The sequence below is a fragment of the Hoplias malabaricus genome, chromosome 11, assembly GCF_029633855.1.
Source record: "Hoplias malabaricus isolate fHopMal1 chromosome 11, fHopMal1.hap1, whole genome shotgun sequence".
Classification (NCBI taxonomy): Eukaryota; Metazoa; Chordata; class Actinopteri; order Characiformes; family Erythrinidae; genus Hoplias; species Hoplias malabaricus.
The window spans coordinates 20,124,022-20,149,353 of NC_089810.1; the positions used below are offsets into that span (position 1 = coordinate 20,124,022).

The 25,332-nt window shown below is 38.7% G+C and overlaps 2 protein-coding genes across 2 annotated transcripts in view; one reads left to right on the forward strand and one right to left on the reverse strand.

Annotated features, from left to right (window-relative positions):
- Positions 1 to 13,047, reverse strand: part of mical3a (microtubule associated monooxygenase, calponin and LIM domain containing 3a) — a 101,362-nt gene extending 88,315 nt beyond the window's left edge. The window contains exon 1 of the mRNA XM_066685122.1: positions 12,925 to 13,047. The gene's annotated coding sequence lies outside the window, so the exon portion shown is untranslated. The remainder of the gene's footprint in view (positions 1 to 12,924) is intronic.
- A 2,503-nt stretch (positions 13,048 to 15,550) lies between these two features.
- Positions 15,551 to 23,938, forward strand: utp4 (UTP4 small subunit processome component). The gene is made up of 16 exons (XM_066685123.1): positions 15,551 to 15,681; positions 16,454 to 16,629; positions 17,134 to 17,322; positions 17,526 to 17,700; positions 17,879 to 18,090; positions 18,498 to 18,669; positions 18,788 to 18,879; positions 18,965 to 19,061; positions 19,142 to 19,206; positions 19,364 to 19,486; positions 20,031 to 20,184; positions 20,281 to 20,387; positions 21,947 to 22,042; positions 22,367 to 22,552; positions 22,730 to 22,840; positions 23,648 to 23,938. The coding sequence occupies exons 2-16, from the start codon at positions 16,471 to 16,473 to the stop codon at positions 23,762 to 23,764; spliced, it is 2,055 nt and encodes a 684-aa protein (XP_066541220.1). The 5' UTR covers positions 15,551 to 15,681; positions 16,454 to 16,470; the 3' UTR covers positions 23,765 to 23,938.
- Positions 23,939 to 25,332: the final 1,394 nt, after the last annotated feature.

Genomic DNA, 25,332 nt, shown 5'->3' on the forward strand with positions numbered 1-25,332 from the left:
TTGTTTTTTTGCACAAAAATGCTGCAGTCTCCATTATTTATTTTCCCCATGCAGCATGGGTGTGTCAACCATCAGGATTAGCTCATGTGTCAGTCATCAGTCATATCTGATGTCACCCAGGCTTAAGCCACACCTTCTCTTCTGTTGTACCGAAATTAATTAACTCAGAAATTAAAATGTAATTGTTAATGAGCATTGGACTGATATATGGATACAGAAAACTGCCCACACAATAACAAATGATTTGCACAGGCATGCTAACATATTGCTGCCAAACAGTGTGCATGTCATTGCCTTTGTGCATTTCCTGAATTTTAATTCCATAACTATTCACTGCCAAGTGAACCCCCTCCCTCACACTCCCCGGAGTTCCTCTTGCATAACAGAGCCACAGACATTTGCTGTCACTCCCTCTCAACACCAGCGGTACTTTAAGGAGCCTCTAATTGCCATTCACCAGCCAAAACTTACACAATGACTCTCAAGTGCCACCAATCATGATTTCCACTAATATACGCTATTAAAACCTCCAGGTCTGGGCCTGTACATTTACTTCCCATGTTTTAAACCAGCCCAATCACATGTTTACATGGCTTTGGTGAGAAGAATATGCTTAAAATGTTAAGATATTGGCATTTAACCGTTGGCTGAACCTCCTGTCCTTGTTCTCAACAGACTCAGAGTTATGCTTTAAATATGCTGAGCTTTATTTATGTCTGTGGCGTCCATGAGGGCAACAATGAGCAGAGAAATATTACTCCATGTCTCAGATGTCCAGTTACAGTGTTCTAGTGCAAATGCTCTATTTTTTCCTGCTTTCCCTTTCCCAGTAACATATTACTGACTGCTACACGTTTCCCTCTCAATCATTTCAAGCTCAACACCAAGAATTGCTCATTCCAAGCTACCATCTTTTACACACCCAGAGTTGTGCTGTTAATAACATCTCTTTCATACACACACATGGACACACACACACACACACACACACACACACACACACACACTCTGCAGCTGTTCAAATATTGTGACATGTGATCACAGCCAGAGACAAAGAGGTTGCTTCAGTGAGAGCCAAGAGACAAAAGACACAAGAAGAGGACAAAGTGCCTTATCAGACCGCTCTGTCTGTCCTCCCGAAAAAACAGCTTAGTACAACAAACACAACTCATAACAGTGCACCGAAGTTCTTTATAACTTCAGACCAGGACAACAGAGACAACACAATCATACCACTTCACCCACAAGGATTACAGAAAAACAATCAGCATTATACCTTTACTGAACCGGAGATGGAGTAATGTCTCATAACAAGGTTAGGAAATGTTTGGGGTTTTTTGCATCACTCACATCTCATGCCAAAGGATTTGAGGAATGGTATTTAAGTTATTAGCATAATAAATATTATATAACCAAGGCTCTTCATCAAAAAGCATTATCCGAAATGATCCAAGAGGAATGTATTCTTTTCAAAATATTTTCTTTATTTTTTATATGAGTTTTAAATTATGTAGAGGTTTTGTGCACTTTAAAGAATCCATATTTTTCCAATCCAGGTTTTTTAGTTTTAAAATATTTGTTTGTATATTTTTAATTAATAATTCTTAAAATAATTTAATTAATCAAGCCTAATATAAATTATGGCCAATTTCCACTTGCTAGGTTTCTTGGTCATAGGTTAGCACTGATTCTCCCAGCTTGGTAGCACTGAGTGATTATAGGAGACCAAACTAAATGTAACTTAAACACAAAAAGTCAACATTGATACATTATCTAACAGGTGCCTGCACTGGCTAGCAATGAACTACAGTGTGGGGGAGGAAAGATATCCTACATATAATCAGTCTCAAAGGCACAGTAGCAAATCAGTCAGTTCAATTTTAGGGACAAAGAGCAGTAATGGTCATTCATTCATTTTCTGTAACCGCTTATCCAATTCAGGGTCGCGGTGGGTCCAGAGCCTACCTAGAATCATTGGGCGCAAGGCAGGAATACACCCTGGAGGGGGCGCCGGTCCTTCAGACACAACACAGACACACACACATACATACAGACACTTTTGAGTCGCCAATCCACCAACGTGTGTTTTTGGACTGTGGGAGGAAACCAGAGCACCCTGAGGAAACCCACGCGGACACGGGGAGAACACACCAACTCCTCACAGACAGTCACCCAGAGCGGGAATTGAACCCACAACCTCCAGGAGCTGTGTGACTGCGACACTACCTGCTGCACCACCGTGCCGCCCGCAGTAATGGTCATGAAAAACTTAATTTGCAAAGACCTATTTAAAGAGATATTCTTTAAAACTAATGTGTGTTATGAGGTTAATCTGAGGCGACAATCACATGCCATCATCACAAATCAGGGAGGGTGTAGAAAACCTCCACTTATTACATTCAAGTGAGCAGGAAGTGTGAAATTGCAGCTTAGAACACTTCAGTTGTGAAGAATCATCACAAGCACTTTGTACCATCTCCTAACATACATTTGTGATACCCATGTTCAACAGAACTTGCATGCCACTTTATACATAGATCTAGAGAACAGTAACAAGTTGTTTTCTTTATGCAATAGTTTAAACTCAAAAATAAAAAGATGCAGCAATGCTTTGCACAAGCATTACATCCCTTATGACTCTGCTCTAAAACATGTCCCAGTAAATATAGCTCCCAAATGTATCTAATTGTAAAGGCAGATTTCAGATTCATAGCATATGCACTGTCCTGCAGAAACATAAAGTGAGGTCATGACCAAAAATCTCAGATAAACTCAAATTAGTCCATGGCTGCAAGCCAAGCAAAGACCTTAAACTGTCATTCCTGCTTTTTGTTACGCAAAGAGATTCCACAAGGCTTAGATCTGCCTAATAACCATATAAAACGACATGAAGACAAAGAGGTGAAAATAATCTTACAGTTAAAGTTATTCACTGCTTGAATTACCAGAGAAACTCATTTTGTAACTGTTTAGTTTTGTGTCCCAAGTTTGGAGACATTACCAACTTAAGTGAAAACAGCAAAAATACATCAATATTACGTACATATGGAGCAGGAATAGAGCAGTCCTCATTTCAGTTCATGCTTTTCAATGCTTGGAGTTCTGTCCGTTGTCTAATACATCTCCAGATGACTCTGGAACAGAGACACAGAGAAAGAAAAACTAGCATACTGGACCAACCCAGTTTGTTTTATCATTCATTTACAGACACAGGGGCTTTGTAAACACATTAGACCGGTTTCGAACATGCAAACCAATTTGAGAATGGTAAGGAAACCTCTTCTGGAGGAAGCAGAACGAGTTTTTTGATTACAATCGTGAAATACACCTATAAGTGATGTTTTCATGTATTGTAGCACCAAGAAAATAAATGTTTATTTCTTGAAGTCAAGCTTGCTATTTTATCACACAATACTGCACCCAATATTTTATTTACTTATTATTCTTGCTGAAACCGAAAAATGTACTGCAGTAAAAACAGCTGGGCATTAGGCATCCAACATCCTGAACAAAACATGACTCATAAATATCATGCAACAGTGAAGACTAGGAATCCATAAAGGGCATGTAGGGAAGAAAACTGTGCTGTTTCTGATTTTGAAATTGATTCAAAGTTAATAAAAATTCATGGCAAATATTTTTCATACCATTACCCACTGGCAAACATTAACTTAGCATTTTTTACTGAGAATGCCGTCATCACTATGGCACTATACTGCTGTTGATTTTAGTAATGCAACAGATGTAGCAAAAAAAATCTATTACAGGGAATCTTTTGAAGACATCTTAGAGGGGATGTTTTCTCTATTTGAGTACTAGTGGAAACTATGGAGAAAGGCTATAGATACGTTCAGAAAAAAACAAGGGACTAAGGTTAACTGTATAAACTCTAGTTAAATCTCCTACAGTATCGTGTTTATGCTATAAAACACTCAGATTATTGTAAAAACGTACACAGTAAAAGCTTTTAGAGAGCTTTGTTACAGTGTTAATAGCACTTTATGGCTGAGATGTAGCAAAAGATGTGTTTCCAGAGAAACCACAGACTGGCGAAATCTGGGACAAACAGAGCCACACAGTCCTACCAAAATAGAATTCTGGGAAATTTCATGATGCTAGTGTTCAGAACTGCTACTTTTCTTTTTGAGAACTGCTGATTTTCTTTTTTGGAAATGCACCATTATATTTGGCATTCAACTCAACAAATCGTTTAAAAGTATCTTGTAAAAAATGTTCTAGGTTAATGCAAGTTGATAAAACGCTAATACTGCCTACAGTCACTTCAAACTCTTCTAACAATCTACCTCATTTTAACATTAAACCGAATGTTTATTTATGCATTTCCAACATTCATCGCTTAAACTCTGATCTCTGGAAATGTTTAGGAAGAAAATTAAAACCTCATTGGTAATCTTCTCAGTCCCCAACAGCACAAATGCCACAAGATCATTTTATAGATAAAACTATGACCTTAACCATAGTGCCAAGCAACAGCAGAGGATGTTTACAGCTTGGCCTTGCCCAGGCCTGAGGCTTTAAGAGTGATTTCAGAAGTTTGTTGTTATGAGGTGAACAGATCTTTCGGAATGAATCATACTTGGCTCTCCATGCTCAGAATGATATCAGGCATGAACTCTAAGCTCAAAGTTCCTGGATGGGTTTAGACCCTTCACTCTACATTCACACATGCACAGGGAAGAGAAAAATGATTGGTTGTTGCCTTTGCATTTTTTTTCTGTAAAGATACATGGCATAATCTGCATAGCTGGCATTTTATTAGACTTTAATAATATTACTTTCCAGGAAAGTAGGTTTGACAATTCTGGTAACTCATGGCAACCAGACAGCCAGATTATAGGTGCAGCATGTGTCTGTCTGAGTGTACTGAATATTGAAACAAGCCTCTCGCTTTCTACCATAGGATTATTACACGTATTATTCCCTGCCTTACAACTGACTGGAGCACTTGTTAGTGACCTATGAAGTGTTGTGTGATTTTAGGATCATGGGAGGTGTATAATTATGAACAAATACTCTCAAGAAAGTAAACAGCTGTTAAAGTAGATTTTTTTTAATGAACATAAAATGTGCTGTAGCTTCTTACTGAAAGTTACATTCATTTCCTATGTTTCAGTTCTTCTCTCTCTGTGAGGTAGTAGAAAAAATACCTTGCATATATCCAGACTTCTGCCTGAGAGAGCAGAACAGCCTTGCCACAGACAGCCTTGCCACTCCCTGAGGAGAGCAGTGATCCTGTCCAAAACACACAAGAGGGTGTTCTATTCAAGTGTAACCACAGAATTAAAGATAGAGATCTTAGGACACATTGCTGCTGTAATCTACAGTCAGATCTCTGTAGAAACATCTACCCAGGCCACAGTCGCTTTGACTAAAAGTGATGGTTTGGCCAAAGATCGGTTTTGTACTTTGCTTTTCCACAAATGTACTCAATCATGCAAAAATCCTTATGTTCTTTTTAGTATACTGGATTTGCAAATCTAATGTACTTAAAGTTACCATCAGCATAACCTAGATATATTATCATTTATCTAAGACAATGTACAACTTAATGCCTATATAATGGAGAAAAGTATAAATAAACCTTAGTTTTCAGGCCTTGTTAAAAGTAGGCCTTTATCTATTTCTACTGATAGGTCTGATAATCTCAGAGACTGTCTATTAATGTGATTAATTCATAAACCTTTCGCAGGTGTGTTGCATTGAACACAACTGACTATATTAGGCATACAGGGAAAATTTACGAATGTTTTTTTATGCATTTTTTTTATAGATATACATTTCTGTGCATTCACCCTTGCATTCATGTTCATATTCATATGAACTGGTTTAAAATAAAGAAATGCAGTATGGAGGAAATTAGAAAGCTTAATATCCCTAAATGAAGAAGGCAAGTGACAGATAGCTCCCACACACTCTGAGTCACAGATTATCTGCACTTCATTGTGTTAGCTGTTTGAGGACACAACTGGAATTCTCCATCCGATACTTCTTCTACCTATGCCTGGGCACAGATTTCAATTGCTTTAGACAAAAGGACAGATACTGCTTGAGTGTTTGAGACACAGGGAATGGATAGAGGGTGTGTTTGTGTGTGAGGGAGGACTTTCGCTGGCTATCTTTTGGGGTTTTTCTTCACCCGGTACAAATTTCTTTTTACTTATTTTTTTATTTTTTTTTTTATACAGTAGCCGCACCCTTGCATGAGTACATGCACATGCATGTAGAAGCCAGCACAGCACAGAGTGTACACACATGGAATATGATTTCACTAGTGTTTTGATAGACAGGGGCAATGACAGCTGGAGCACAAGCCAGTTCTCTCTGCCCAGACAGACAGATTGAAAAAAAAGAGAGCATCTGCTAAGACAATGATGCAAAAATGATAGTATAAGAAAAATGCTGACACAGAGCCCAATAATTTAAAGGGCTGAAGCTACTACGTTATTGGTGTATATCATATAATAAACAGTATTTAGGACTACATTTGTTTTTTTAGCTACACTACACCCTTTGTCAGCTGTAACAATAAAATGGTTTATTTGTGCAGTTCTCACCCTGATATGAAGTTATATATTATCAATTATGCGCTAGGTAAATTAATCTGGTAGCTCCAATCAAAAACTCAAGAGGTAAAAATGTCTTTCCCATTTTGACTACATGTGATGAAGTGAAATTTGTGTAAATTAGATTCCTTTGAATTAACAAACTGATCACTGAAGCTCACTAAATCTTTTCATTGGGCATGGGAGGTAGTGGGAACTATCAGGAGGAGAGAGAGAGAGAGAGAGAGAGGGAGAGAGAGAGAGAGAGAGAGAGAGATAGGGAGAACCTGTAGCACTTAGACCTTGCTCAAGTTTAAACAGGCCGACACTTTGGTACTAGAGTCATTTTACACAGACTTAAAAGCACAGGCATTTAGTTTTTAATGAACCACACACTACCAGCCATGCCAATTCACTCAGGGTGGGCTTGGTCACCTTTATATGGCTGGGCTGGAGGTTTGCTGTTCCTGTCCTGGACATGCCCTTGGCTGAGAAACTGCACCCAGCTTGAAGTGTGTTAAAAGCAGAGGAAAAGCAGAAGTCTGGCCCAGACTCGCAGTGGCTATCTAATACTCCACCAATTCTTCCACACTGAAAGAAGCACAAGTTCACCGTGTTCTGTGGGGGAACAAACAGAAGAAAGAGAATGCTCACCCCCCCTCTCTCTTTCTCTGTGTGTGTGTGTGTGTGTGTGTGTGTGAGAGAGAGAGAGAGAGAGAGAGAGAGAGAGAGAGAGAAGAGAGAGAGAGAGAGAGAGAGAGAGAGAGAGAGAGAGAGACAAAGTGGGAAAGATAAATAAATATCGAAGGCCTTGCAGAAAGAGACAGTTTGAATGAGTAAATGTGTGTACGTGGGGGGTGGGGGTGGTTTAGAGAGAGCATGACCCAGTGCTTAGCACACTTGAGCCGGGTTTGCTTTGTGCTCTGCAGTTTGACAGACAGTGTAACACTGCGTAACCCCTGTAATCTCTCTCTCCCTGTGTTGGGCCTGAGCCGAGACTGCGGATTAAAGGGGAAAAAGAGCAGAGTCAGGTAGACAGAGTGAGAGCTGAGGGAAAGACAGGTCTCTTCTCAAGCTCATCAGTTTTACACTAGGTCAGACACATGACACATGCCTCCATAAACTTGGCGCAGGGTTTTCAAACATGTATAAACAAGCTACATTAAAGCAATAATATCATACTGACACCGTATTCCATTAACACATATATGGCCAATCAATCAAATCATGTTTGACATGTTGGAAAATAGATTTGGTACTCTAGTTGTACACTTAGATATCTTGTTTAGTTATGCTAATGCTAATTTATCTGGTATAAGTTGAATTATTTGATAAATACATTAGCTCTACAGCTCTAGTGCAAATCTAATAAAATATTTTTTACCAAAACAATGCAGTCCTAGATTTAGATTATGTTACTTAACAACTTGAAACACATGCAGTTTTCATGTAAGTTTTCAATTCAGATTGTAAACCTAAACCAAAAACGTCCATCAGACTCAATGAAAAACCGCATGCCCAAATGATCTCACACCTCCGTCAAATTGCATCATTAAAGCATAGAGTTTAGACAGTGCTAACCTTGTGCAGCACCCTCAGTGATGATCTTACAAAGATAAAAAAATCAAATTTAAAAAGGGGAAATTAACTACACTGATCAAATATATTTGTGGGTGAAGGGAAAACTGTAAATTCTATTTAGAAAGAATCCCTTTGAGCTTTTTATTCAAGCAGAAGGGCTTTATCTTGCAAGAAGCTATTTGTTACATTTGACCTGCTTCAAATGCTTCTATCAGATGTTATCCTTCCTCTCTCATTTCTCACTTATTTGTTCTGTGATGTCTCAGGAAAGTCAGTCTCACTGCAGCGTGACAACACACTAAAATAACAAAACTTCTGACCCCACGTGGCTGATGAAATGATTTGCGCAATGATTTAATTCTCCTATTCTTCAAAATGTCCCTTTTAATTACGTCTAAGCAGTGGTGGACAAAGTACACAAGCCTGAGTTAAAGTACAGATACTCAATGTAAAATATTACTCCAGTAAAAGTAGAAGTCCTCGATTTAGATCTCCACTTGAGTAAAAGTACAAAAGTATTTACCTTCAAATGTACTTAAATGTACTCAAAATGTACTCAAATGTAACGAAAATAAATGTACAATAATTTATTATGGTTCTAAATAGCTGTTATCATTTTTGTAACAAGACTCATGCTTAATCAACACATTATCAACACAAAAGACTCTTGTGCCACTCTTGGTTCAACGGGCTTTTAAACTATGTCTGTTAAACAGTTTACAATTTCAGTTTAACTGTTAAAATTAAAACTCTGTCTTTCTTATTGCTTGGTTTTAGGCAAAAAAAAAGTTTGCTTGTTTTAGCGCTCCAACTGTATCTATGTGTTTCCTGGCAACGGAGCCACGCAGAGAGCAGTGTAGAGCCGGGAGATTTGTTCAGACATGTTACGATTTTACCCACACATAAACCAAAAGGAACGGCCGATTTTCAAAATGTAGTGGAGTAAAAATTAAGATATTTGACTTCGAAATATAGGTGGCACAGTGGCGCTGCAGGTAGTGTCGCAGTCACACAGCTCCAGAGACCTGGAGGTTGTGGGTTCAATTCCCGCTCCGGTCTGTGAGGAGTTTGGTGTGTTCTCCCCTTGTCCGCGTAGGTTTCCTCCCACGGTCCAAAAACACACGTTGGTAGATGGATTGGTGACTCAAAAGTGACCGTAGGTGTGAGTGTCTGTGTTGACCTGTGAAGGACTGGCGCCCCCTCCAGGGTGTATTCCCGCCTTGCGCCTAGTGATTCCAGGTAGGCTCTGGACCCCCCGCGACCCTGAACTGGATAAGCGGTTACAGATAATGGATGCATGGATGGATGGACTTCGAAATGTAGTGGAGTTAAAGTAAAAATGGAAATACTTCAATAAAGTACAGATACATGAAAATATTACTTAAGTACAGTATCGAATTATATTTACTTTATTACTGTCCACCACTGCCTTTAATGTTTTTAGTGGTCCCATAATATAAGAACAAGACCCTGCTCTAACTTCCCATCATATTACAATAAAATCCTGAGCTTAACTCTAAGCCTAACTTTAGCCTAGAATCCTAAGCCTAAGCTAGGGCAGTCACTTCAATTCAAGTCAAGTATTACATAATCCTGCACACCATATGCATATGACAGTTCACCAAGGATTTATACCATATGGTGACATCCCTGTTGGCATTTGCTAATTTTAAACTAAGCTTTTCTGAGGCAGCTCGTCTAAACAGGGTTCACGCCAGCGTGGAAGATCCTTTATTAAACGAAGAGCCCTTGTGGTTGCATAAACATTGTGTTTTCTCCAAGTGTACTGCTTAAGCTTCAGACAAACAAGGTCCAGCCACTGGGTACAGACACAGCCTTGGCTGGAAGCACTCACTCCGGACAAAAGCTGCCCCGGAATAGTGTGGGTGGGCCATGCAACATCCAGTGGCACCATACACAGCTCCTGAGACAAAAAGAGTGGTCTAGCGGAATGCTGAGTGGCTTCAGGCTGTGGGGAAGGCAGCCGCAGGGTTGGAAGATGCAGCATAATTGGGGGTTTTGAAACGAAGCTGAAGAAAGACAAGGGCAAGACAGTAAATCTGTCTGGTGGATAAGAATATCTGAATTGTCCACGTCAGCAGGCTGCAGGGAAGCAGGCAGAAATCATCAGCCCTTGACTGAGCTACTGTACAACATAACTCAGCACAATGCATAAAGAAATGACTCAGTGTGGCTTGAAAAGTTCAACTAACTTAAACATTTTTTAAATATTTACCCACAGTTCAGGAAAAATGAAAGCATGCCCTATAGACATAGTACCATTTCTCTTGTTAAAGCACATATTTCAGATACTGTGACTAAAAAGTTAATGCCTCAGTTTCAGGGTCTGTTTCAATAGTGCACTGACACAACAGATCAAGGTCAGCTGTTAAATGTGCTGAGCCTGAACACATATGCTGCTCCATGTCACATATCCAATGAGAATTTATTGTAAACATGCCCCCCACCCCCACGCCCCATATGAAGCCATATGGTCACCGTCCCAGGAAACCCCTAGACAATTAGGAACAATGATATATTCAGCACCGGCATGAGAGATTAAGAGGATAACGGATGTCTGAGAGGCTTTTAGGGGGCATCCCCTTTAGGTCTATTTGTTAAACTGCATATCACTTATTACTAAGCTCAACAGCTCATAATATAGCATTACCTTTGGCATTCATCAGACTCCCAAAATACATCAGTACCAAATAATCTGGAGTGAGATCATGTAAAATATATTAGCCTGTGCTATTTTTATAAAGCTTCATACACAATTCCAAAATCATTTTAAGCATTTTACTCCCAGGCTATATATGCATACTAACATCAGAGGCCATCTTTCATTTATTTATCTTCCAGTCAAGTTTATGTTACATTTCCGAAGAGACTGAATAAAAAATAATAAAATTGCATGAGCCAAGACCTCAAAATCATTAAATGTGCTTGGGATACACTCAGGAAAAACAACATGCAACCACAAAGTAGTATGTTGGTACGTGTGCGATGCCTTGTAATGGACTGGCATCCTGTCCAGGGTGTGTTCCTGCCTTGCACCCAGTGATTCCAGAAGACCCAGGACTGGCTACCAACTTCTAAGACTGAACTTTGGGGCTGTGGAAAAATATTTCCTGCATCCTTCTTTAAAAAACTCAAATTAAATGTCCAGAAAAGGGTGAAAGCTGCAAAAAGTGAAAGGCCAAATAAATAATAATAATAAAAGAAATTCCTATTAAACAATTTTTTCTCCCTACTGCTGCTCAACGGAATGGTGCAGTGTAAAGTCTCATCTCACATCTGGATTTACCGCTACAGTCCCTGTGCCTCAAATGCAACCTCACTCTCCTCAATAACCAACAAAGAACTCAAAAGAGTTGCTTGACAAATGTTTCCCTTTTGCCAAATGTATGCCATGCGTCACAGATGCCTTTATATGCATGTTATGTAATGTTGTGGTCTTAATTAAACTCGACCACAGTGGCTTCATTCCCAGGGTCTTATGAAGCAGCTGTGTCATGAATAAAATGAAGGCACTGTCTCTGTATTTTTGGTAATGTTTGTTTCAGGCAAGGCCCAGACAGCTGATGGTGAGGGTTAGAGCACTGCCATTCCATAGCAGAGAAGTGACCTGGACTACAGGTCAGATTTAATCAACCAGCACAAGTAAAATCTGTTCAGTCCATAAACAGTGACTGTGTAGTTCCATTGTTTACAAACCAATGTTTAAAGAGGCATTCCACATCTTATTTAATAGTTGTATAAATTAATGTAAATGTGAAGTAAAGTTGTAATTTGATTTTACATGGCTCGCTGTGCTGGAAGCTAATTCAGATTTCTTTCCAGTGATGATGATCGGAACCTGGGGTCAGTTTGCCATAAATCTGGGGATAGAACATAGCTATATTCATTAAAAAACGGATTAATCTACAGTTCAGTGTTTTATGTGTAATGGAAAATAGACCCAGTATCTTAAAGTATATATCTGAAGAGAGTGAAGTGTTTAGGGTATATGTTGATTTACATATTACTGCCTGTGCATCTTCACCCCTGTATTCATTTTTAAAAACTGAAAGTTTATCTCATAAAACAATGTCTGGATTTTTTTTTATCTGCCTAAATTAGTTTCTGAGCACCATCCATTTATATTCATCACTCCTTCATCACATGAGCAACCACAACTACAGTTCTCCCACTCAGCACACAATCAGTGTGGGCCTGCACAATATCCCACTGTGCTCCAAGACAGAGCACAGGGCAATGTTTCTGTAGCTGCTGCAGGACGGGGATGGTGATACAGTGTCTGCTATTGTGAGGACAATACGTTACAGTAACAAGAGCTTACATTGACCTGGACCAATCTCATTATTCTATACAAAGGCACCAAAGTGAGCCATCAGAATGACAGCACTGTGTATAACAGTCATCTGGGGCTAGCATCATGATTAATGGATTCAATAATTGTTTTAAAAGATATCTTCTGAATAAACTGAAAAAAATGATTAAACTTGTACAGGGATAAAGCATATTTTAAATTCCCATTTGTGTCTTTTCAGAGCTTTATTTCTTATTTTAAAGTCTGTGCAAGGATGGTTATTATTCAGTGGCTTTTACTTAATCGTCAAAACAATTAATACATTTTTTTGATTACAAACATGATCATTGATGCCAGCCCTACAGACACTGCTGGGGCACTGCATGACAAATCATCAGCAGCCAAAAGCCTACAGCAGATACACAGACTCACACCAGCAAGTCAGCAGTCATACCCACTGAGTCTTACCTTCTCTGAAGAATCCTTCAGTTCCTCTCAGCTTCTCTGGAAGCAGAGGTCCAGATGGGTCTTACAGCTCATGGTATAGGTTCGTCTGCTGTATGTTCTTCTATTGAAGGTAGTAGTGCAGTGCTGCTCTCTCCTCTGTTTTGTTGTGTTTGGCTCTGCAATGTGCCCAGCAGTCCCTCATTTCAGTCCGGAACAAGAGAAAAAAAATATGCCTTTCATAACTCCTCCACCCACATCTCTCTCTCTCTCTTTCTTTCTCTCTCTCTCTTAAAGCACCACGTCACTGCATTGAAATTTGACCCAATTATACTGTACAATTAAATTAAACAGTGGAGAGTGGGTGGACGATGCCATCACTCAAGGTAGTCTCCTTCTATTCACAATTTCTTCTAAATGTCTCTCTATTCCTTACTCTTCACCTATTTCCTTGTCCATTTTTCGTTGTACACCTTTCATTTCTCTCTCTCCACATCTTTACTTCTATCTTAAACGGCTAACATTTATTTTGTCAATTTTATTTAGGGTAGCACAGTGGTGCAAGAAGTAGTGTTACTCTTATACAGTTCTCATGGATGGTCTCTGGGGGGGGGGGTTGGGGGGTTGGTGTGGAGGGGTGTGAACACGTCTCCTCATGCTCCCAAGGTTGAAAAACTGCTAAGAACATTGCAAAAACAAGACAAAGTGTTCTTTTGGTTGCACTTCACATGGCAAAGAGATAATTGAGTGCCCTCTTTGGTGCCATTTCTTACAAAGATTTATGATGGCGTGCCCTCTACATTATGTGTCTTAAGAAGTGTCCTTATAGCATTACATCATAGGCTGTGGCATGCTAGTGGGGCCCTGTGTCATGCACTAGCCGCCCTTTTTAATTTTTTTCAGCCTGAGTCCACCACTGGGTTTGAGCCCTACCTCAGGTGACAGGTGAGGAGTTTAGTGGTTTTCCTGTCTGTGCTGATTTTTATTTTATTTTTTTATGCCTGATTTTCTCTCATAATTCATAAAAACACACATTGGTAGGTGGACTGGCTATTTGAAAGTGTCCGTAGTTATGTGGGAATTTGTGAGTGTGTGGTGGCTCTGATGGGCTAGCACCCTGTACAAGGGTTGTTACTGCCTTGTATCCAATGATTCAAGGCAGCACACACTCACCCAAATACTCACAGTTGTGAAAGGATTTCCAAAAACAAACAAACAAACAAAAAACTTATCAGCACGTGATTTAGATTATGAGAGGATACTAGATCACCTGGAGGAATCCCAGGCAGACACATCAGGTGGATTGAACCCAGGAGCCCAAGTGCTACAGTACACTGCTCTAGATAAAAATACATGTTACATCAAACTGTATTTTTATTTGCTTTATGTTAGAACAATCAGCAGATATTCAGTGGTTCAGGTCTAAATGTGATTCAGGCCTAAAGACATATAACATAGGGACACAGAAAACGAAAAGGATAAGAAAGCTAATGAAAAAGCAAATAAAAGTTCTACTGTCTGTATCTGTGAAATTAATATTATCATTAAAAATAGTGACCAGCGTGGGAATTTGGCTGTGTATTTTGCTGCTTTCTACATGGATGAATGCATGCAAATGTTTCAAGTTGAAACAAAATGGAAGTTATTATCTTGCTGGTTTGTGTCCCAGGACAAGGTGATATTAAGTAGAATGCAGTCCAATATTCGCTGTTAGCTGCAAGCGGAGCATCTTGGTTATAAAACTATATAAAAAAAAATGCAATTATTGTTACCAAAATTCGGTGTCATGTTTGTAAATTGGGAATTCGTGTTTCAGTGATGCAGATTAATCGGTGGGAGATTGCGGTAGGTGAGACCACAAAAGTCAAAATAAATCTATATTGCAGTACACAGAGGTTCTACAAAATAAAAGACAATTTCTGTTTAGAATAAACTTAAATCCAAATTTACAGAAACACAATCAAATACAGGGTCGTTATGCTCTGAGGCTCAGTAGGTGATATAATGCCGCCCTCTGGTGGCGGAACGCCCCTCAAAGTAACCAAAACCTACGCGAACTTTATATACCCAGTAAATGTCTATAAAGTTTTGTTGAAATTTTTGTTTCTGGTTAGTAAGGTTTTTTTGTAAAATATTTTTTGATAAAATATCTTGTTTAAAAAAAAAACAGAGAGAGAGAGAGAGAGAGAAAACAGAAATATTTATATAAAAAACTACATGCTCAAGAAAACATTTATAAATCTGGGATAAAAGTGTGAAACCAAAGTGATGGAATTTGACTCTTTAAATATTTTTCAATCAGGTTTAGTCTAAAAATAATCACCACAATCACAAAAAGGGAATCAAGGCCGAAGACTGGCCCCTTCCAATTATTTTCACCAAACCACGTGACAGGCCCCGCGCAGCTCTGGCGTGGGTTTGGGCTGAGTCTTGGCTTGTGTAAAGCGTTCAAAATCCGGGGCGCAATTACAAATTCAAAGTCACTTCATTTTAAAATAAATTTTAATAAAACGTTTAAAGAAACTTAAAAAAACACAGCAAAACGAATGTAAATATTATTATTTGTAAAATGAATTGTATGAAATTATATGAGATATTTTACGAGATTAAAGCAAATTAATATTATCACTGAGACTTTTATGTCCTAAGCGGTGGAGTTACGTCCTGGTGTGAGGTTTCCAACGTGGTGTACGCGGCGGTGCAGCGTGTGGAGCTGCGCGAGAGGAGAAGAACTGATATACAACGGTTTATTACTAAAACAAAATAAATTAAACGGTGACGGTGAGTACAAACACTACCTTCCTTCACCGGGATTCGCCGAATCTCTCTGCGCGTCTCCGCGGTGTTCTTTTATGTGTTTACTCTTCAATGTTTACCTGTAGAGCAGCAGCACAGTGGCTCCTTTTATATGTACCTACTTAATTTAAACACTACTGACTATAAATGCAGCTATAGGTCATTATCATTTCACAGAGATGATTTCTCCTAGCGACAAACTCTGAGGCTGAATCTCAGAAGGTCCCCCTCTCCCTACACAGAGTAATCCGTTTATCCTGAAACTAAGGATTCGGCTCTCAAACAGGACACTACATTAGAAATAAGGTGTCATACAAACCATGGTTGTATATAACTGTTCATATATTAGGCATAAATCACACTATTTTGGCATGGAAACTATTTTTTTATGCACAAAACAGGCCGCAGGAAACCATTTGAGCTTGATCAGTAGTTAAACAGTGAAAGGGGAATTTCACCAGTTAATTCGTTGTTAAATCACGATGTTGTGTTCAGACACACTTTCCGTGCTGGTTGCTGTGAGGCAAAGAACACTTACCATTACTGATTTATCAGTGTGTTATTATTGTCAGGGCTGCTTGTAAAAAATAGTAAGGTAAATTTAGCAAATTTCTCAACAATAGTTTGACACCAAACCAATCAGTAGGACATTCTCAGAAATATCTGGAATTCCTCTTAATTGTGTGGATCCATGCTTTAGTTACATTTCCTTAAGTCTAAGTGAAAGTATGTATTTTTTGTTCCCCCCACCCATTAGTTTTTTGCTGATCCGTAATGGGAGAGTTTAAGGTGCACCGTGTCCGGTTCTTTGACTACATGCCTGCGGGTATTCGGGCTCTGGCCTTTCAGCCACAGCGGGACAGGATTGCTGTGGCCCGGATGGATGGCTCTGTTGAAATCGTAAACTGCAAAGACCGCTACTATCAAGAAAAGGTTGGTCACGTTGTCATACAGTCATTTTAATTATAACCTCTAGTATCTTCTTTATTTTAACAAGGTATAAGGAAAATGTAAAAACATTGTGTAAAGCTTGTGAACTGCATAAACACACGTTAGACCATTCAGAAGTAACCAAAACACTGGCAAAACGGGCAGTCTGGCATGCTTCATAAAGCACTGGAAGTATTATCTAATGGTATTTTCAGGTTTTATTTTTATTTATTTTTATTATTAATGTGGACCCTGAACTGGATAAGCAGTTACAGACAATGAATGAATGAATGAATACTAAGACTGGTTTGGAATAATCCACTGCTAAGAACATGAAGGTAATTCCTGCAGCTTTATGAAAATAGACACTGACATGGTTGTATCAGTAAAAGCACCCATTGCCTTTGAGTAAATGTCTTTGGTTGTTCAAGGTCTAAATGCAAATTAAATAGAGCCCTAGTGTTAGAGTGCATTATGTCTTGTGAATAAATATGCTTCCATTTATAGGTGATTCCTGGACGAGAACAAGCTGCTACTGAAGCATTGACCTGGGTTGGGGATCGTCTTTTCAGTGCAGGTTTAAATGAAGAGATTGTTGAATACGATCTCGAAAACAACAGAAAGAAATACACAATAAATGCATATGGAGGCCCCATATGGACCATAACAAGCAACAAACAAGGCACCCATCTAGCAGTAAGTATTATTATTCATTTGGTTCAATATATTCTACTTTACTAAATGGATGTAAACCTCACAGGTTATGAGCATAATGTGAGGAGTGTTTTCTAATGAAGAAAGTCAGATTGACACAAAAGAGTTATTGTATATTGTTGACTGACAGAGACTGATGTCTTGAAATGTAATAAACTGCATTCTTGTGTTTGTGCCTCATACAGGTAGGGTGTGAAGATGGGACTGTGAAACTGTTTGCATTGTTGGAAGATAAAATACAATTTGAAAGGAATCTGACGAAACAGAAAGGACGCATTGTCTCCCTCTCCTGGCATTCTTCTGGCACAAAAATTGTTGCAGGGATGATGGATATGATACGAGTCTTTGATACTGAAACAGGTAATTTGGGGGTATGAGGATATCGTAGTTATGGTCTCTGTAATTATTAATGAATTTTGGCTGATGGTAGGGATGAATGATAAATATTATTTTTATTGCTGTAAGAGTTTTACTAATAAACAAATGGTAAATGTCTACAGGGAAAGAATGGGTCACGTTTTGTTGTTTTCTGGCTTAGGTCACTCAGTACACAGGTTACTGGTAGAGCGTAGAATAGGAGCTTCACGAAGAAAGGAATGTGTGGTCTGGAGCGTGATCTACCTCTCTGATGGCACCATCATCAGTGGAGACTCATCTGGTAAAGTTAAAATATGGGACAGCCAGACTGGAACGTTGACTAAAAGTCATCAGGTCACGGAGTGGGATGTGCTGACATTATCAGTTTCACAGGTGAGAAGCTAAATGTGTTAATTTATATTCCTTTTCATGTTTTAATTTATTTATTTTATTTTTTTCTTTTGGCATAGGATGCATTTTTGCATCTAAGCCTGTGGTCAATATTACAGATATAACTGACCAGTTTTCTGTGCAGAACATTGCAGTATATTTAGTTGGTTCCTAGATTTAAATAGTGGATGGCCACTTGATGGCACTAGTAGACTCTTGAACAGCAAGAGGAGGTCAGATTTTCATATGCTGATAGATGTTTGTGCTTTGTTCTCTAGATGCTCATTTTGTATCTCCAAACTTGCTGTTTGTTTGTTAGTTTTTTTCTCTCTTCTGTTAAAGTATCAAATGTTAAATGAAAACCTGAGTGTTGAAGTCTTTTTCTGATTTTTTAATTTTTTTTTCCCCAGGATGAGACCAGTCTAGTTGCAGGAACCTCAGAGGGAAATGTAGTACAATTCCAGTTCCTCTCTTTGGTGCTAGGCATGCAGGATAAAGAGTGGGTTCGAACCAGAACATTTAAGAACCACACACACGATGTCCGTGCTGTCTTGGAGATCAACACAGCTGTTGTATCAGGCGGTGAGTTTAGTTTCATAAAATGTAAAGTTATTTTTAAAATAACTAGCCATTTAATTATTTTGTCGCCTCTTCATTATATAATGTTTTGTGAATCAAACCTTGTCTTCTCCCTTCTCAGGTATGGATACGCAGTTTGTGGTGAGACCTTTCTTGGGCAAAATTGATGAGAAGGGCTTTGATTCCGCCTTGCACAAAATACAGTTCCCCCATGTGAGTCCTTGCTTCAGCCCTAAAGCTCATTTGATTCAACTCGGATGTGTTCTGTGTGTTATAATGCTTCTTTTCCATTACACAGCGCCGCTTAGTGTCATGTGCAAAAAAGGCTGGCCTGCTGCTGTTTCAGTATCCTGCCCATCTGGAGCTTTGGAGACTGGGGGAGAGTGATGGAAATGGTGAGTGAAAGTTGATCAAAAATAAGAGTGAAAACAAACATAATGGTTTCAGCTGTTAGAATATTTTCTTTTTTTTTCAGGAATTACTGGAAGTGTTTTGCCTGTTAAAAAGAAGCCAGAGAAATTACTTCATTTGAAGATAAAGGTAAACTGAATACATGTATTGTCCTCCATTCAGAACTTACTAGAGATCACTTGGTCTTTTTATGTTTTTTTGGTGTAATAATTTTGCATCACGTTTCATGACTAGGTGTTACATGCATGCTGTAGTATCATTCAACTTGTTTTCTTTGGGACCATAGGGCGATGATCACATTTGCTGCAGTGCAGTGTCACCATGTGGGGAGTGGATTTCATACTCAACAGTGGCCAGTTTCCGGCTATACAGACTACACAGCGACAACAACAATCTCAGCATCACCAAGGCATGTTTCAAAGTACATTTGGTCCTCTGTGTCAATGGGGATAATTTCTAGATTACATTTAAAACAGATCAACAATGTAAAATATTGCACTTTATTGTTAAAGGAGTAATGACATATCTACCAAAAATGATCAGTATTGTTCAGTATAGATGCACATAGATAATGAATGAGTGCTGAATAGAGAGATGTAAGATCTGTAAAAAGGTGGGAGGCTACAGCAGTGTATGCTGCAAATCGCTTCATCTGCATGGATTCAGTATAGGACATTTTGTGTGGCAAACTTGCTGTTTGGAAATTCCTGGAATTTTTGGTCCAGGTAGGGTTTGATGAATCTGCAAAAGTGACAACAAATGGAAAGTTTACTGCTATCAATATATATTTGCGTACAATCCCAAGTGCATAGATTATACCTCTGTATTGTGGTCAGACTTAAATCTAGCTAAACTTTTGCTCTTGTTTGTAAAGTTACTTTGTAAAGTTACTCTTGGCACCCTAAAGTTGAGCAACAAGTTTGAATGTTTTTTTTGGTTTGGTTTTGTTTTAGGTGTGCAGTCTTCCAAAGGTTCTCAGTTCAGCCACTCAGATTTGCTTCTCTTCAGACTCCTCCCACATGTTTGTGGCATCCAGTTGTTCAGTACATGTGCTAAATTTGAACCAATCTGGGTACAAATTTACATGTACACTCAAACCTAAGTCAGGTGAGCCATACATGTTTTCTAGGGATGTCTAGAAATTGGGTTGTCTCTAAATCTGTATTACAAATGTTTGACATGCAGTACTTGCATCTTTTCAAGGATCTGCCCAGGCCGTTCATCTGTTAGCAGTCAGCGAGGATGGGAAATGGCTGGCCTCTGCAAACAGTGACCATGTAGTTGAAGTCTACAACTTGAAAAAAATGAAGGTAATATTTTGTCTTTAATGAAGCTGCTACCGAGTATTTACATTTAGAGGTGGCAAAGTCAGGTCCAGAACATTTAAAATACTTCCCAGAATTTTTGTTAGTCTCAGGGGAGTTTCACGTCTGAGGCTGGTTTGAGAGTTAGAGGTTCCATACAGTTGAAGAAAAAAATGCTCAATAGTCTGGTTATTGTTGTCTGATTCTTGTCTTTATGATGTCTTTAGCACATGTCTTCTTGAAATGACCATGGCCTTCCCAATATAAGATCTAGATCTATATGTTCTGCCCATATCATGAGAGATGTTGGATTTTTGCATCTATTGCTTATAACATTATGGATAAAATTTTTCATTAACATGTAAAACACAACCCATTTTTTTATAATTTTTTTTTAATTAAACGTAAACAAATGTTTCTACATTTGGACCATCCGAGATGATTTTGAGCCCAGAGAGCTTGATGTACATGGTGGGCCATTTATATGGATACACCTTAATAAAATGGGAATGGTTGGCGATATTAACTTCCTGTTCGTGGCACATTAGTATATGGGAGGGGGGGAAACTTTTCAAGATGGGTGGTGACCATGGTGGCCATTTTGAAGTTGGCCATTTTGGATCCAACTTTTTGTTTTTTCAATGGGAAGAGGGTCATGTGACACATCAAACTTATTGGAAATTTCACAAGATAAACAATTAGTTTTAACGTAACTTTATTCTTTCATGAGTTATTTACAAGTTTCTGACCACTTATAAAATGTGTTCTAAGTGCTGCCCATTGTGTTCAATTATCAATGCAACCCTCTTCTCCCACTCTTCACACACGGATAGCAACACCGCAGGAGGATTGCTAGCACAGGTTTCCAGTATCCATAGTTTCAGTTTCCCCCCTTCCATATACTAATGTGCCATGAACAGGAAGTTAATATGACCAACCATTCCCATTTTATTAAGGTGTATCCATATAAATGGCCCACTCTGTAGTAGGGGACTGTTTTGTGACAAGGGTTTTCCAGAGTGATCCTAAGCCCATTTAGATGTGTTTCACAGTGGATTGAGAGTTTTTTTTTTCTTTTTTCTCCTTCCATGATGTCCAAGGGCTCAAAGGATATACACTTCAATAGTGTTGCTCTACACAGAGATTTGGTTACATCAATCTTTTTACAGTTTTATGTACAATAGAGATATAGTGAAATCTTGCACTGACACAAAGATTTAAGCCAAAACCCATCTTTGCTTGTAAAGTGTGAGCCTTTGTTGGAGGCTCTTTTGAACCCAGTCATGTTGCCTTTTCTGGTAACAAGTTCCCCTGCTTATTATGGAATGTTTAAAGATTCAGATGCATCTTGAATATTCTATATGCGCTTGTGTTTTAAGTGCTTTTATGTTTCCCTTGCGGCTTTTTTGTTGTGTATTTTAGACGTTAAATCACAGTGTAACTAAGTGCACTGGACCATGTTCACACCCAGTACTCTTCTAAATTTCAGCAGTATAACAGACCTTGATACTGAATGACTAGAAAATGATGTGCTATAAATCATGCTCTGATACTTTGTGTTTCAGTCCCGATGCACCGTGCCTGTTTACAGCTCTGGAGTCAGTGCCATAGCCATCCACCCAACCACAAACAACCTGTTCATGGTGCATGTAGATCGGCAGGTATTCAGCTCTTGCATCTTCTTTCTGCATGTCAGGTGTATTCATAAATTCTGATTGATACTACATTTGCACGTTTTAATCTCCTTAAGTGCTCTCTATAGTAGAAAACAGCACCATACAAAAATAACATGTTGTCTCATAAATGTGTGTTTAGTTGTATGTTGGTTCAGAACAGAATATTTACTGTGAAGCATGGGCTGTAGCATTTTAATGCCAGACTTATTACTGAATATATATATATATATATATATATATATTCCATGAATTCCTTTCGCCTAATATGCATCAAAGCATATCAGGTAATGCAGTGTCTTTTACTTTCAGATCTTTGAGTTTTCTATAGAAGAGAAGCAGTACACTGACTGGAGCCGAATGCTGCAGAAGGATGGTCTTCATGTTAAGTGGTTGGAAAGAGAGACACCTGTTACTAATGTCACATTCAATCCCAAAAACCCTGCCCACGTTATTCTGCATGATGCCTACATGTTCTGCATCATTGACCAAACCCTGGTAAGAAAGTCCTAATACTAAGCTTTTTTGATGTCAGTTATTAGTTATATCTTAAAGAGGTACTGAAAATTAAAATATGACAGTTTCAGTTAAAACCAAGCAATTGCTGATGCCCCATTGTTTCTGACAACTTTTCTCTGTAGATGTTTTCAAATGTTTTTCCCCCCCCCCAAACAGCCTCTCCCTGATCAGACAAGTCAGTTTTACAATCAGCTGACCCTGAGGAGCCTGCCAGAGAAGGAAAGGAAAAAGCATGCCCATGCTTTTAAAGTTAGCAAGACCTACAAGGTGAGTGCTGTGCATTTTTACTAAACAGACATACTATGGAAAATCTGTTTTTAGAGGGGCTCTGAGTAACATTCTTTATATCTAGCAGAATTTAAATGAAATGAGAAAATCTGTTGTTAATTTTATGATTTAAAATATTTAAATTAAGATTTTTTTTTTGCCAGAATATCCACCTTTTCTGTCTTAAAAGCCAAGAGTAATGTCAGATTGCAGGTTAATCTTGTTTGTGATGTAACAGAAGGGATTTACTTTGCTTCTGAGGTACCACCTCAGTCTACATTTATAAAGGTTTATAAGTGATTTAAAATCTGTTTAATTGTCATTAATTAGGTTATAAACACATTAAAACTAAGTAATAATCAGTTATAATACATAGTAAACGTAACAGTGACCTGTTGTTTGCCAGAGTGAACCCGCATCCATGTACAGTTAAACTGACCTGTCTTTTCCATTAGTTGGCATTAACCCTGTCAGCTTCACATCTTTCTATTCCTGGCCTTTCTCTGTTACAAAAGTTTATTAATAACTGTTAATGTGTTTACAACTTGGTTAAAACAATGAAATACAGGTTTTTCAAACCACTTTTAAACCTTTAAATGCAGTCTTGTTTTAGGGTCTTCTGATATACAGTCAGCTCAGAAGCATTAGGAGGTTAAATCTGACTTCTTGAGACATTTTGGAAAAATTGGCCATAAATGCTTTTGATTTGAAAATGGCCATCAATCAGACTGCACTGCACAAACATCTTATACAATGACCCCCCCCACCCCTCAATTTCCTTTTGTAAACCTGTTCTTACTCTTACAGGACCTGCTGCTTGTGGACTTGATGGAGGATCAGTCTCTGGTGGTGGTAGAGCGCCCTCTGTTGGACATTGTAGCTCAACTGCCAGCACCAGTCAAACAAAAGAAATTTGCTACATAAGTGTGTTTATGTGAGAGAGAGAGAATGTGCGTGATAGGTTTTGTAATGACTGTTTGATAGAGTAATAAACTGAATATTTACTGTATACATTGGTGTCATATCTCTGGCAGGTAAACCAAATATATTATTGGAATACGTTTGGACTTGAATGTTACTTTTTTAAATGCAGTGGTTAATTTCAGCATTCAGAGTTAGTTTTAATGCCCTTCACATGGTTTGAAGTATTTTCTTTTTTCGCTTTATGATTGGAATATATGAAAGCCAGATTGTGTTTAGTGATGATTTGCATGTCTCAAGGTTCTGAACCTTATGGGATCCAAAGAATAAGGCCATTGTTAATTTTATTAATATATATATACATACACACACAGGCACACACACACACTTAAAAGTTTCACAATATTCTAATTTTATGTATGTATATAATATATAAATAAAATACAGGTGCTGGTCATAAAATTAGAATATCATGACACTTTTATATTACACACAAACTGATATATTCAGGTGTTTATTTCTTTTAATTTGATGATGATAATTGACAACTAATGAAAACCCCAAATTCAGTATCTCAGAAAATTAGAATATTACTTAAGACCAATACAGATTTTTAGAAATGCTGGCCAACTGACAAGTATGAACATGAAATGTATGAGCATGTACAGCACTCAATACTTAGTTGGGCCTGAATTAGTGCAGCAGTTCAGCATGGTATGGAGTCGATCAGTCTGTGGCATTGCTCAGGTGTTAAGAAAGCCCAGGTTGCTCTGATAGTGGCCTTAGCTCTTCTGCATTGTTGGGTCTGGTGTATTGCAGCTTCCTCTTCACAATACCCCATAGATTTTCTATGGGGTTAAGATCAGGCGAGTTTGCTGGCCAATTAAGAACAGGGATACCATGGTCCTTAAACCAGGTACTGGTAGCTTTGGCAGTGTGTGCAGGTGCCAAATCCTGTTGGAAAATCAAATCTGCATCTCCATAACGTTGGTCAGAAGCAGGAAGCATGAGGTGCTCTAAAACTTTCAAGGTAGATGGCTGTTTTGACCTTGGACCTCAGAAAACACAGTGGATCAACACCAGCAGATGACATGGCACTCCAAATCATCACTGACTGTGGGAACTTTACACTGGACCTCAAGCAACATGGATTCTGTGCCTCTCCTCTCGTCCTCCAGACTCTGGGGCCTTGATTTCCAAAGGAAATGCAAAATTTACTTTCATCAGAGAACATAACTTTGGACCACTCAGCAGCAGTCCAGTCCTTTTTGTCTTTAGCCCAGGCGAGACACTTCTGACGCTGTCTCTTGTTCAAGAGTGGCTTGACACAAGGAATGCGACAGCTGAAACCCATGTCTTACATACGTCTGTGTGTGGTGGTTCCTGAAGCACTGACCCCAGCTGTAGTCCAGTCTTTGTGAATCACCCTCACATTTTTGAATGGGTTTTGTTTCACAATCCTTTCCAGGGTGCGGTTATCCCTATTGCTTGTACACTTTTTGCTACCACATCTTTTCCTTCCCTTCGCCTCTCTATTAATGTGCTTGGACTCAGAGCTCTGTGAACAGCCA